Raw genomic sequence first — 14,549 nt, 5'->3', positions numbered from 1 at the left:
GTTTGTAGGGTCCATATAAGTACTTTGAAACATGATAGCCTTTTCAAATGAGTAGCTTTAATACTTTTTTAGGATATTCATTTTTTTGCCATTATCTCCCCACATTATCTGCACAGTAGTCCTGTACCTGCCCTATAGACCCTGGCCTATAGACATTGTTCTGACCACTTTGGGTGATGTTGACCTTGAAAGGTCCTTGGCCATAACTTGGCCATTGTTAGGACTAAAAACAGGTGCAATAAGACTAATTCAACTAATTCTGACATTTATAATTCCTTTCTGATATTGTTTTGACCATTAAGGAGCATCTTGTCATTGAAATATCAAAGTCAATGTCATTTTTCAATAACTCAGTTACTCAATAATTGTGTTCTTCACAATCACTTTAATTGTATTTTTTTTCAATAATGATCTGTTTTATTTATAACAAAAGACATACACATGAGACATATAACAATTATAAATATCCCCTTTAACTTTTATTTTAATTTGGAAATGAGCAAATAAGAGTGTTATAGACCTACAAAATGAAATACAAATAAAATCATAACACAAAATCAAACTAGAAAAAGTGCTCCTCGGAGCACAAGTCTCCGCCAGGTCAGGTAGGTTATTATGGCCTACTGGTAGCGCTATAACAGGCCAATGTGAAAAGGAGGGCATTTCTTCCTTGGCAAAGTGGGAATCTATGCGGAAAATGTAATGGAAATCGCATGCTGCGTTCAGGATTTGAGGCATTTTGTTTAAAACGAACCAATCCTGCAAACTTTGGCAGGTGTGTGTTTATGACGAGGAGCACCCACGGGATCAGTGTGTGTGTGTTGTGCCTTGGGATATTTAGCTACGCACACTTCTCTGGGGCATGACATGATCTGTTTACTGGGTTGTAAAAAGAACAGGAGCACTCAAAACATTTGGAGGAGAGGATAAAAAGTTAATATGCAGATTATTATATAAAGCGCGAGAACTGAACCCGATCACTCCCTGATGAAGACCATGACACTTGTGTGACGGCATAAAGTCCACCTACCACACAGATGGACTTTTGGTCAAATTGACCTTTTTTTCCTGCGTTATCATTGGCCACTGTCTCCCCTCGGGACTCCACACGTCCTAACACCTTCTTCCCCACGCAGCGGGGTACCATAGTCTTATAAATATTATTTCAATCCCACTCACATCTCACAGGTACTACGCTTCATTTGGCTTAGAGACAGAAAACTAAATCTGATATATAACAGTTACACGTATTAAAGGTAGGGTAAGTGATATTTTTTTGTAATTATAATTTTTTTTGTTAAAAAGGTTAAAGTACTATATTCTGATAGTAATCATTGCTACAGAGCATTTGTTTGGTCACAGGGGTCTCACCAGCTCTTTAGTAAACAGAATATAGTACATTTTCAGGTAGGTGACAACATTTAAGCCAATCAGGAGAGAGCACTGAAAATGCATTTTCTGTTTAATAAAGTGCTGGAGAGACATGGGAGACTCCTTATATGGACAGGACACACTATAGTAACGAGTACTATCAGAATATAGACCCATTTTGCAATTATTTGAATAATTGCAAATCACTTACCCTACCTTTAACTTAAAAAAAAAACGAAAAATACAAACATATACCACACACTGTAGGCCTACAGTAGTAGTCACTACAACACTCACTTCTGCTGTACAGTATGTCACAGGAGCAATCCATATGAATTCAACAGTTAAAGCATTATTCCTTTTCACATTGGCAAAGTAATCACCGAAAATCATTATTCAATATACCAACAGTCACACAAAAGTTCTACATCCAGTCCAGTGCTTTTCTATTCTGTACATACAACATACCATCATGTCAACAAAATGTTTCCCTCAATACAACAGTCACAACAGGACTCCTAAAATAATGCTATTCTATGGTATTATGAAAACATGGCATCTGTCTACCTAACATGCAGACATGCAAAAGTGTCACTTTTCAGCTACAGTCACCTTTTTTAACCCAAATAGGGCAATTGTGTGACACCTGACCCGAAAGAAAACAACATGTTGTCACCTTTTTCACCTCGGGGCTGTTTGCATGCCTGAACATGCTATCTAAATTACATTTTAGCCTTTGCATAATCCTGCAAGGTCGTCAAGGCTAGGGCAAGTGCTACAGGCTTTTTAGACAAGTATACGTACAACCCATACAGTAAACAGATCCCGTCATGCCCCAGAGAAGTGTACATAGTTAATATCACAAGGTACAACACACACCTGAGGTCATAGGTGCCGATGCTGTGGGTGCTCCTTGTCATAAACACACACCTGAGGTGGTGCTCAGGGGTGCACTGGGCGCTTCGCGTGACACCACGGCGTTCCGCCAGTTTTCTGAACAAACATATGTTGCTACCAGTGGTGTAAAGTAACTAAGTACATTTACTCAAGTACTGTACTTAAATACACTTTTGAGGAATTTTTACTTTACTGGAGTATTTCCAATTTGCAGTACTTTTACTTCTACTCAGGGGCAAATGTTGTACTTTTACTCTACTGCAATTTTTTGAAAACTTTAGTTACTAGTTACTTTGTAGATTTTGATTATTATTACAAAACATACATTAACCACTTCAACCCTATATACATTTCGGCCATTTGAAAATAGCTGATCTACAAGCTCGATCTACAAGCCGATCTACAAGCTCACAATGCGTCGCTTCGTGACGCATTGTGAGCTTGTAGATCGGCATTCCTGTACAGTAGGCTACCCTTTGATTGTTTGTTATTCTGAAGGAAATGTGTTCAAATGCAACAGATTATTGAGAAACCATTACGCACGCTGCATGCGCTCAATACTCAAATGGTAATAGGTAATTTATGTATTTGTGCAAGATGACCCAGCTGTAAAATGTGTATATTACTAATTATGTTCAATCCAAAATATCATGCTGTAAGTGTTAGGCTGCATTTACACACCTGCTTGTCATTAATGCTTAAAAATATCTATGACCATTATTTTTATCAGATGTCCGATACATTTGAATCATGCCGGACATTGGGGCCGAAACTCAGCCTCCTGGTGGCGCTCTAAAAGGCATATGTGAAAAATGCAGGGCAAAGGTGTTTCCTTGGCCTGAGGTGTTGTGAGATTGTAGACATGACATTTGCTGAATGTTCGCCCCAGAATAGGCATGCTAGGGTTCATGTGGTTAAATAAGTGAATGAAAGAGATTGAATAATGTTTTTTTTCCCTCTGTATGACATGTTCTATTCAAAAAAGTTAGATTTTTTTTCTTTGGAACTATGGTTGGTGTCATTGAAGGCTGATAACTGGGACTAAGCTACTACTTGGGAAGGGCTATCATGTTGAAATATTATCTAGATATATAGACCTTTTCAAAATACCAAACTATAGTTTGCCACCTTGAGTGTCCCTGATTAGTGAAAATTCTGGCCTGGGCCCATGGACTACATGAATCCACACATTTGCATTGACAAAGCATTGGCAGATTCCACCCCAGAGGTAAAATAAAAGTGCGGTGTGACCGTCCCCTTACAAGTAAAAGTCAGGAATTAAAAATGGACTTGGTAAAAGTACAAAAGTATTGGTATCAAAATGTACTTAAAGTACCAAAAGTAGAAAGTACTCATTGTGCTGAATGTCCCATTTCACAAGTTTTCAAATATATAAAAATCATTTGAAAATTGCAGATCTACAAGCTCACAAGCTTGTAGATCGGCTATTTTCAAATGGCCAAAATGTATATAGGGCTGAAGTGGTTCATGTATGTTTTGTAATAATAATCTAAATCTACAAAGTAACTAGTAACTAAAGTTTTAAAATAATCGTAGTGGAGTAAAAGTACAATATTTGCTTCTGAGATGTAGTGGAGTAGAAGTAAAAGTACTGAAAATTGGAAATACTCCAGTAAACAAAAAAATACCTCAAAATTTTACTTAAGTACAGTATTTGAGTAAATATACTTAGTTACTTTACACCACTGGAAATATGTGGATGCACTCCAAGAGATGTGTGTCAGGACGTGGCTTGTGTTGCATACCTTTTTATTTCCATAATAAATTAACCCATTAAGACCGGGAAAGCATCTCTCATGTTAACCACTTCAACCATTATTTTAAACATTGGCTTTTCAAAAATTGCAGATATACAATATCCACATACGGTATTGTAGATCTGCTATTTTTGAAAAATCATGAAAATGTTTGCAAATCTTTGAAAATACATATTATTTTTAAGTGGAACTAAATATTTTGAGATGGGGGGGGGGGGGGGGGATCCTATAAAAAATAATACATTTCGCGGGTCCTTGACATGAAAAAGTTTCACTTTTCAGAATTAAAAAAAAACTGTTTTGATTTGAGTTACAAATGTTCGCTTTAAAAAAAAAAATACATATATATTTTCAAAGATTTGCAACGTTTTTCACAATCTTTCAAAAATAGCAGATCTACAAGCTCATAGCGCGGCACTCGGTGTCGCGCTTGTATATCTGCTATTTTTGGGGCGGTGAAACCGCCCCTATATGTGAGGTTTGGATATTTGCACACCAAATCCTGCGCTGTGATTGGCCACCAGTGTACCCCCCTAACCCTGCACCGTGATTGGCCACAATCACAGTCTATTCAGGACTGTGATTGGCTAGGGAAACATGACAATTGTGCATAGCCCTATAAATAGGACTATGCACTTAAAAAAAACACATTTATGTTTTTTTTAAAGTTAGGGGTGTTGGTCCACAATATTACTTTTCTTTAAGTGAACTTCCATCACTGTGATGACCACTGTGACCACACCGCCCACTTCACACTGGGTGTGATTTTTTTTTTTTATAGCCAAAGAAATCAAAAAAATTACACACGGATGCGTTCCCGGTCGTAATGGAACAAGCTTGTAGATCTGCTATTTTTGAAAAATCGTGAAAATGTGTGCAAACCTTTTGAATCTATATGGTTTAAAGCGAACATTTGTAACTCAAATCTTTGCTTCTGGAGGGTCCCTGGAACAACATATTTTGAGATGGAGGTCGGCGGCCCAAATACGTATCATTTTGGGAGGTCCTTGACATGAAAAAGTTTGAGAACCACGGATATAGAAACATACGTTTTTTTCAGAAAACTGTTAGGATTTAGAAGACATTCGTAAGAAGGTTAATTAATGGGTTAAATTCCGCTGAAGGGCAGGTTGTAGTTCTTGGCAGGGCAGGAGAGACACACTTGGCAGGTATTATATTAGCAGTGACTCTGGTTCTCGAATGACTCTTCAGAATGTGTGACGCTTTCAACCTTTTACTACTCTGCCTGCAGCAACCTGTCTGCAGGTGGTGGAAACGAAATACTCAAATGTTTTACTTTAACCCTTTAAGACAGTAGGGGTCTTCAACAGGGGGGTCCGGGACCCCTAGGGGGTCCTCAGAGTTACTACAGGGGATCCGCCAAAATCTTTGTGTGATAGGATTTTTTTTCCTTTTACATTAACCACTTCAACCCTAGCATCCCTTTTCTGAGGAGAACTTTGGCCAAAAATAGCCGATCTACAAGCTCACAACGCCTCGCGCTGCGAGGCGTTGTGAGCTTGTAGATCGGCTATTTTTGGCAAAGAGTTATACTGTAGGTGTAGAGGGAAAAAAGAGCAGCAAAAGTTGATCTGAAACACAATTTCATACAATAGAGAGGGGGTCCCTGCTTCATCTCTCTCTCAGCTAGGGGGTCCTTGGCCTGAAAACGTTGAAGACCCCTGCTTTTGGAACGCATCTGTGTCATTTTTTTTATTTGAGCTGAAAAGCATTATTTTACACTTTGGCTATTCAAAAATAGCAGATCTACAAGGTCATTGCGCGGCAATCGAGAAAATATGCAAATTAATATATTTATATTATTTTAAAGCGAACATTTTTAACGCAAATCTTTGCTTCTGGGGGGGGGGGTCCCTGGAACAATATATTTTGAGATGGGGGTCGGCGGCCAAATATGTATCATTTTGGGGGGTCCTTGACATGAAAAAGGTTTGAGAACCACTGATATAGAAACATACGTTTTGTTCAGAAAACTGTTAGGATTTAGAAGACATACATGCGAGTAAGAATCGGCCTCAGGTCTTAATGGGTTAAGTAAAAGTATCACTACTGCAATGTGGAAGTACTCTGTTACAAGTGAATGTCCGCAATTCTAAATTTACTTGAGTAAAAGTACAAAAGTGTTGGTATCAAAATGTACTCAAAGTATCAAAAGTAAAAGTTTTTATTTTATTTTTTATAGCAGATCTACAAGCTCATAGCGTGTCGCGACGCTTTGTCAGCTTGTAGATAGGCTATTTTCAAATAGCCTATGTATAAAATAAGGCTAAAGTGGTTAATTAAGCAATATTACACGAGAGGGTGCGCTTTACCGTCATTATTGGCACGCCTGTGATGCGGTCAGGAACGAGGCGAAGCCGATTTCCGCCGCGATCACAGAAGTGACAATAATGTAAGGTAAAGCACACCCTCTCGTGTAATATTGCGATTATACAACAGTTACCAACAAAACACATCCAAATGTATTCATATTGTGGGGCAATTCATAATAAAAGAAATTCGCTTATCCGTTTCCCTGTAAAGAGAAGAGTTTATTTGACTGAGACAAAATAGTCCCTGTAGCAGCGCAGCACTCTTGAGTCATCGTCTCATCAACACAGCTGATATCAGTAGGCTATATGCTCCGTCGTACGATCGTGTTACGTGGCCAAAATAACTGATCTACAAGCTCACAACGCGTCAAGATGGCGATGCGTTGTGAACTTGTAGATCGGCTATTTTTGCCGTGCGATACCTTCGTACGATAAAGTATAACATACACTGGACTGTTAACGAAATGGGAGTAATTTTACTTTAACACAGGAGGATATTTATACAGTATGGATGTTACCATTGAAATAAAGCACACTTTTTTCCAGTTATTCCTTTTATTATAGGATTTTAGGTGATTTAGTGTGCTCTCTTCTAACCATTGATCAACCGTAAGTCCACCAAATAAGTCAAAATTAACAACATAGTCCATTTTGCGTAGCTGTTTGTTCTCCGGTGGCGGCGGTGGGTACTGTCTGTTTGTTTTCCTATCGTGGGACAGCGTGACTTCACAGCACAGCTATACTATATAGTCTAATCAGGTGCGGACTGCAGTGCGGAGTGATTTATTAATGTGATTAGGCCCGTGATATGATGCTGGTTTGAAGCACGGCTAGAAAGCTATTTCAGCCAATCAGATTGCTTGGTCGGAACTACCTGTTGTATAATGTATGTTTTATAATGTAATAATCTATATCTGCAAAGTAACTAGTAACTAAAGTTTTCAAATAATTGTAGTGGAGTCAAAAGTACAATATTTTCTTCAGAGATGATGTGGAGTAGAAGTAAAAGTATTGAAAATTGGAAACGCTCCTCTAAAGTAAAAAAAAAATACCTCAAAGTTGTACTTAAGTAAATGTACTCAGTTACTTTACACACTGCGTGTCTCAGGGTATTGTAACCGGTTCTGTCCATAATACGGATGGCCGGATTATCATGAAACTTTGTAGGAATCAGTGTCACCGCAGTAGGCTGCCCTGAAGAGATGGTTAACCTTTGGGATCGAAGGGTCAGAAGAATTGCATATTTTTGGTCAACATGAGATGTTTGTGTGGGAGGGTTCTGCAACCATCCCAGGTGCATTTTCTTTAACCATTTAAGACCTGGAACGCATCTGTGTCATTTTTTGATTTGAGCTAAAAAAAAGCATTATTTTACACTTTGGCTATTCAAAAATAGCAGATCTACAAGCTCGTAGCGCGGCACCGAGTGCCGCGCTACGAGCTTGTAGATCTGCTATTTTTTTTTAATCGTGAAAATGTGTGCAAATCTTTGAATATATATATATTTTTAAAGTGAACATTTGTAACTGAAATCTCTGCTTCTGGGGGTCCCTGGAACAAAATATTTTGAGATGGTGTCCGCAGCCAAATGCATATAAATTTGGGGGTCCTTGACATGAAAAGGTTTGAGAACCACTGATATATAGCTACATAGGTTTTTTCAAAAAACTGTTAGGATTTAGAAGACATTTTGCAGAATCGGAGCCTCAGGCCGTAAAGGGTTAGAACCTGTCTGCATGTTTCCCATTTAGACCTGGAACACCTATACGTTGTTATACCTTTCAATCCAGGAACACCTTTGTGTCAAATTTGCTGTTGCTATATATATATATATATATATATATATATATATATATATATATATATATATATATATATATATATATAGTTATATATATATATATAGTAGGGCTGTGAATCGTCTGCTATCTCACGATTCCATTCCGATTTTTGGGGTCACGATTCAGATTTTTTCAAAACAAACGATTCTTGATTAAAAACCTTTTTTTTAAGATTCAAAATCATTTTTTTTGTTTTATTCAAAACGATTCTCGATTAAAAAACTTTTTTTTTTTTCGATTAAATTTTTTTTTCTTCCCCGATTCAGCCCAGAACTTGCCACTTCTCAAAAATGTCATTATACAGAAATACTGAATAACACAAAATTAAATAAAAATAATAATAATTAATAATAAAAAACTTGAGAATCGCAATTCTTATTCAAATAGATTTTTTCCCCACACCCCTAATATATAGCAACATATTCTTTGGGGGAATCTATTTCAGAAAATTTGGGTCAGGATTAAGAAGGCGTTTTTAGAATCGGCCTGAGGTCTAAATGGGTTAGCATTACACATTTCTAGCTGATTTTGAACACAATATGGTTGTGAACATTGGAAACAAGTAAAGTAAAGGAAACAATTAAAGGGAAGGAAAGTAGTCTAGTCTACATAGAGGGGTCATGCCGTAACCAAAATGTTGAGTTTTATCCCTGCAACAGCCTTTCCTCGAATCCACAAACTGCTCACTAATATAAGTTCTAGATGGGAGTGAGAATACAAGACTCGGTGCTCAGCTAAATGACTTGTGGAAGTATAGACATGCTTTTACAATGTATTTCCCAATGGCTTTACAGCTTACAACAGTTGCAGAGCACAACGGGGCTCTCTCTTCTACGTTGTGTAGTTGTTTCTTGAGGGCATACGTTGCCACACAATTCTCTCTCTCTCTCTCTCTCTCTCTCTCTCGCTCGCTCGCTCGCTCGCTCGCATGACACAGACTTATAATGACATACTTGGCCAGTCGGGCTGCATTCCCTGGTGTGGTTAACATCCACGTTAGTGTTTACATACACCAAACAAGGTGTGATATATGGCTGATTCTGTGAACCACATGAACCCGAGGGTCCCTATTCTGGGCCAAACATTTGGCAAAAATAGCAGATCTACAAGCTCACAAACTTGTGAGATTATACTGTACTGTAGCTATCTTCAGTGTAGAAGGAAAAAAGGAGTGGACCAAGTATAGAAACCTGGGGTACCCTAACCCTGGTCAATTAACTCTCTCAGTGCCAAGCCACCAGTTATCCAGAGTTTTTTTTTAAAACACTTTTTTATTTCATTGGCACTGAGAGAGTTAAGTATATTTTGTTTTTTGTGGTTAAGAGGCTGAGTGCCTTACACACAGTAACTGTTTTTCAACCCTCTCTCTCTCTCTCTCTCTCTCTCTCTCTCTGTCTCTCTCCATCTCCCTTCTCTCTGCCTCCCTCATCCCTCTCCTTCACCCTTCTTTGACTTCTCTTCCCCGCCTTGCCCTCCTCCCTCCTTCTTTCCACCTCCCTGCCCTTGGCCTCCGTTCTTTCCTGCCTGTCTCCCCCCCCCCCCCCCCCCAGACATCTAACACGCTGTCCTGGACGCTCTACCACCTGTCCAGGGACGCCCGGGCCCAGACGGCCCTCCACAGGGAGATTCAGGCCGTGTGTCCCGGCAGACGGGAGCCCACGCCAGAAGACCTGGCCAGGATGCCGTACATGAAGGCCGTGATAAAGGAGACGCTACGGTGAGACCGACCACCGCCTATACGTAAAAAAATAAATAATAATAATTGCGCTCTTGAGGGCCAGATTTACTGAACCTTATACTCGCCTAATTGTCAAGATGCATTCCCACGCCTATAGAAACACGTGTGTTCTTTATGCTTCTCAAAGTGCGACCCTCTCTTTCATGCATTTATCCCATTAACACATTGACCGCCAGAGGTTAATCTCATAATGTACTCACCAGTGCCAACGTTTTATTGTTGTTTTTTGTTTTTTTCACGTCGCCATAGACCTCGTTAAAATCCTTAAGATTGAGCTGTGCACTGTTTGTATACATCGCGGAGATCTCCCTGCGTCTACCAGTGAAAACCACGTGTCAAACGGAGCCGCCATGTTGTAGTTAGAACGGTTTATGTTAAACAGTGATCGGCGAGGAGAAAAACTACAATCGAAGAAAATGGCGTTTTGGTGTGCGCTTTAGAATGGAGGCCGACGGGATCGGCAAAACGTGATCCCGAATAATTCAGTTTCCGGTGGTGTTACAATGAAATGTGCCGTATAGAAAATTGAAAAAAGTTTTTTTTTTTCGGAAAAAAAGGAAAAAGCACCACAGCCCGTAGGCTACGGGATCGGTGCTTTACGGTTGGATTTATCGGCCCGTAGGCTACGGGCCTGGCGGTGGTAGTGTTAAGACCTGGAACGCATCTGAGGCCGATTCTACAAATGCCTTCTAAGTCAGTAGTTCTCACACTTTCAAGATTTTTCCCCCAAAAAATAAATACAAAGCAGATATACAAGCTCACAGTGCGGCACTGGGGCGATGTCACCGCGCCGCCATTGCCCCGGGTATTGCCCCGTTGTGAGCTTGTAGATCGGCTATTTTCAAATAGCCTATGTATAAAGTAGGCCTAAAGTGGTTAAAGTATGTTTTATAGTATAATAATGAATATCTGCAAAGTAACTAGTAGCTAAAGTTTTCAAACGATTATAGTGGAGTAAAAGTGCAATATTTGCCTCTGAGATGTAGTGGAGTAGAAGTAAATGTATTGAAATTTGGAAATACTCCAGTAAAGTAAAAAATACCTCAGAATTGTAGTCAAACTACAGTACTTGAGTAAATGTACTTAGTTACTTTACACCATTGGTGGCCTTATAGCTGGTCAAAGTATGTGTGTGTGTGTGTGTGTGTCAGGATTATCTCACTGTCTGCTACACCTGTTTACAACCGTGTCTGTCGTCATGCCTTTTGATGATCTGTTATCTGCCCTGCAAGCTTTGGCCTACTGTATTTGCACATGAGCTACAGTATTACAGACACAGATTACGGTGATTACTGATTATTTTTCACTTCCTCTATTGCTCTGTCCAGTGGTGGAAAAAGTACTCACATATTTTTTACTTTAAGTAAAAGTATCAATACCGCAATGAAGAAATACTGATCTGTTACAAGTAAAAGTCGGGAATTCAAAATGTTTGTTGAGTAAAAGTACAAAAGCATTGGTATCAAAATGTCCTTAAAGCACAAAAGTAAAAAGTACTCATTATGCAGAATATCCCATTAAAAAAAAGAGATGTATAAAAAATCTTTGGAAAATAGCAGATCTACAAGCTCACAATGCGTCGCAATGCGACGCATTGTGAGCTTGTAGATCGGCTATTTTCAAATGCCCGAAATGTATAAGAATGAAGTGGGTAATGAATGTTTTGTAATAGTAATCAAAATCTACAAACGAACTAGTAACTACATTTTTTAGATTATTGTAGTGGAGTAAAAGTACAATATTTGCCTCTGAGAATGTAGTGGAGTAGAAGTAAAAGTATTGGAAATTGGAAATACTCAAGTAAAGTAAAAAATCCTCAAAAGTGTACAGTACTTAAGTAAATGTACTTAGTTACTTTACACCACTGCTAATTGGAAACAATCGTGGTCAGTGTTCTTCTTCGTGACAGAGTACACAGACTAATTACCTGCATTTAATTGTAATTTACAGGTAATTTACTTAATAAGTAACACTGCTACTTGCTCTTGAGCTCATCAGACGTTGTGCCGGTTTCAAAATATTAAGCTGCGGGTCTGTGGTTAATTAAGTCCAGGTCTGATGTCTCAATGTCATGTTACATAAGGTCCTATTGCTCCAATGTGCGTGTTGCAGCTATGTGCTGTCAATGGTCCTGCTTTCAATGTCAATAGTCTACATGAACAGCAGTCATATTGGAAAGAAATTGGGCCTCTTCCTTACTTCCTTCACAGGTGTTAACAATGATTCTAGTGAAGGCTCTGTTCCATTTAGTGTAGCGCAGTGGTTCTCAAACCTTTTTAATTTCAACGACCTCATAACTCTGAGAGTGTACAAATGGAACCAAATGGACCCTTACGGGTCCATTTGGTTCCATTTGGACACTCTCAGAGTTACTCACCCGCAAGGGGCCATTTGGAACCCCCTCAAGGAACCAATGAGGGTCCCTGGACCACACTTTGAGACCCACTGGTGTAGCAGAGTGTTTCCAGTGAGCCAACATGCACAATATCAGCACCCTAGACTCTGTTTGACCTGAATGGAACAGAGCCTTCATTAGTATCATTGGTAACACCTGTGAAGGAAGTAAGAAGAGGCCCAATTTCTTTCCAATATGGCTGCTGTGCATAGAGCCTATTGTTTTACAGTTTGTCTGGCTGTCTTGTGGTATGTTTGCAGTGGTGTAAAGTAACTAAGTACATTTACTCAAGTACTGTACTTAAGTAGAATTTTTAGATATTTGTACTTTACTTGAGTATTTCCAATTTCCAATACTTTTACTTCTACTCCACTACATCTCAGAGGCAAATATTGTACTTTTACTCAACTACAATTATTTGAAAACTTTAGTTACTAGTTACTTTTCAGATATGAATTATTACATTATAAAACGTAAATTAACCACTTTAGCCCTATTTTATACCTAGGCTATTTGAAAATAGCAGATCTACAAGCTCACAACGCGTCGCATCGCGACGCGTTGTGAGCTTGTAGATCTGCTATTTTCAAATATTTTAGTACTTTTACTTTTGGTACTTTAAGTACATTTTGATGCCAATACTTTTGTACTTTTACTCAAGTAAATTTTGAATTCTGGACTTTTACTTGTAACAGAGTATTTCTATATTGCAGTATTGGTACTTTTACTTAAGTAAAGAATTTGAGTACTTTTTCCACCACTGTATGTTTGGTTGTCCCAATAGAGGAAAATCTCTGTACCCTAAACATATATATTTTAACCATAACCATTGAACTTTTTTTAACCACTTTTTTTTTTGTTTCATGACTTCCAATTCACTTGTTTACCCTGTATCTTGTATCTCTCGGTATCCAGAGTCTGAAATGTATTTTCTGTTGACTAAAGAGATGGGAGACCCCTGTTATAGTCGGGGATCCAGTCACCGAAAATTTGAGAGGACCTGTGATGTCATGCTATACTTTTTTTTTGTGTTTTTTCTATTAATTTGGTCATTAAGGTCCACAGAATGAGAGGCCTGCTCTGCCGGAAACATCGCGAAAAAAAGTTGTGGACATTTTTGTATAATGAAGCCTTTATTTTTTGACCGTGTGATGTGAATTAGGTTTATTTTCTTAAAGTCCTCAAAAGGTTGTGTAGGCTGTCAATAAATGATTCCCAGATACACAGAACACATATGTGAACAACACCAAGTCCAAAAATACACTCACAAAGCCTTTCCAAATGATTTATAGACATTTTTGGTACCAAAAATGCAACCGTTTTTTGCATTTTCCCCAATACTTTCATCTTTACTTCAATAGTAATCAACTTTGCCATGGGTTATGACATCAGCCAATGTCTCATTCTTTTCATCAATCTTTATAGTCATTCCACAAACATTTTTTTTTTAAATCAACCCTAAATTAAAGGAACTGTGGTGACTTTATTACCTTTATGCTCAAAATTCCCAGAGCCTTTTTTTTCTTGAAAACACCTGTACCCCCACAAAAGAAACGTGTAACACAACAAATTCAAAACAACACAACACAACACAAGTCTTTTTTTATTATAAAATAAACAGATGTGCACTGCTGATTCTTTTTGTTAGTTGAAAAATCACACCTAGTGTGAAGTGAGCTGTGCTATTTATGAATACTAATATATATTGTCTCTGTTTTGATGTCATAGTGATGAAATTGCTATCCTTGATCTTGATTGGCGTACATACATGCTAAACGTCCCATGACGCTTGGAGCTATACTCCTTCCAGGAGCACAGCTCAAAAAAGGAAATTAAACATTGGCTGAATAAAATAAAGATTATGACATGTTGTCTAATATCACGAAAATGAAAATGATCAGGAAAATGAAAACAACTAACTAATCAACTCACTCACTGTCACTGTCTTCGAGTGTGAGTTCAACTCGTGAACATTTTTTGGGGTCCCCAGTGCAGAGACAGGCAATGACACACTTGACACCGGCTCTTGCACAGGAGCATCCTCTGGCACACTTGCTTTTCTTGCAGTGGCAATATTTGGTGCGCTTGTATTGTGCAGGTTTTGCATCCTTCAGCATCATTGTTTCCACCAGCTTACCATTGACAAGCTCTCTGCCAAAGTTGGTTGCCACAGGGTAGGTTGGCTGAGACATGTGT

General features: G+C 38.6%; 1 protein-coding gene across 2 annotated transcripts in view; it reads left to right on the top strand.

Moving 5' to 3' along the window:
* Nucleotides 1–14,549, top strand: part of cyp27a2 (cytochrome P450 family 27 subfamily A member 2) — a 38,650-nt gene that overhangs the window by 9,619 nt on the left and 14,482 nt on the right. For both annotated transcript variants that reach the window (XR_013932725.1, XM_080422642.1), the window contains exon 6: nt 9,771–9,937. Coding sequence is in view for 1 of the 2 variants with exons in the window: in XM_080422642.1 (XP_080278768.1) it covers nt 9,771–9,937 (167 nt within the window). In the remaining variant the exon portion in view is untranslated. The remainder of the gene's footprint in view (nt 1–9,770; nt 9,938–14,549) is intronic.

This window comes from Gymnoscopelus braueri, assembly GCF_963280865.1.
Source record: "Gymnoscopelus braueri genome assembly, chromosome: 24".
In the NCBI taxonomy this organism is placed as follows: domain Eukaryota; kingdom Metazoa; phylum Chordata; class Actinopteri; order Myctophiformes; family Myctophidae; genus Gymnoscopelus; species Gymnoscopelus braueri.
This window is presented reverse-complemented; position numbering and strand designations above follow the sequence as displayed.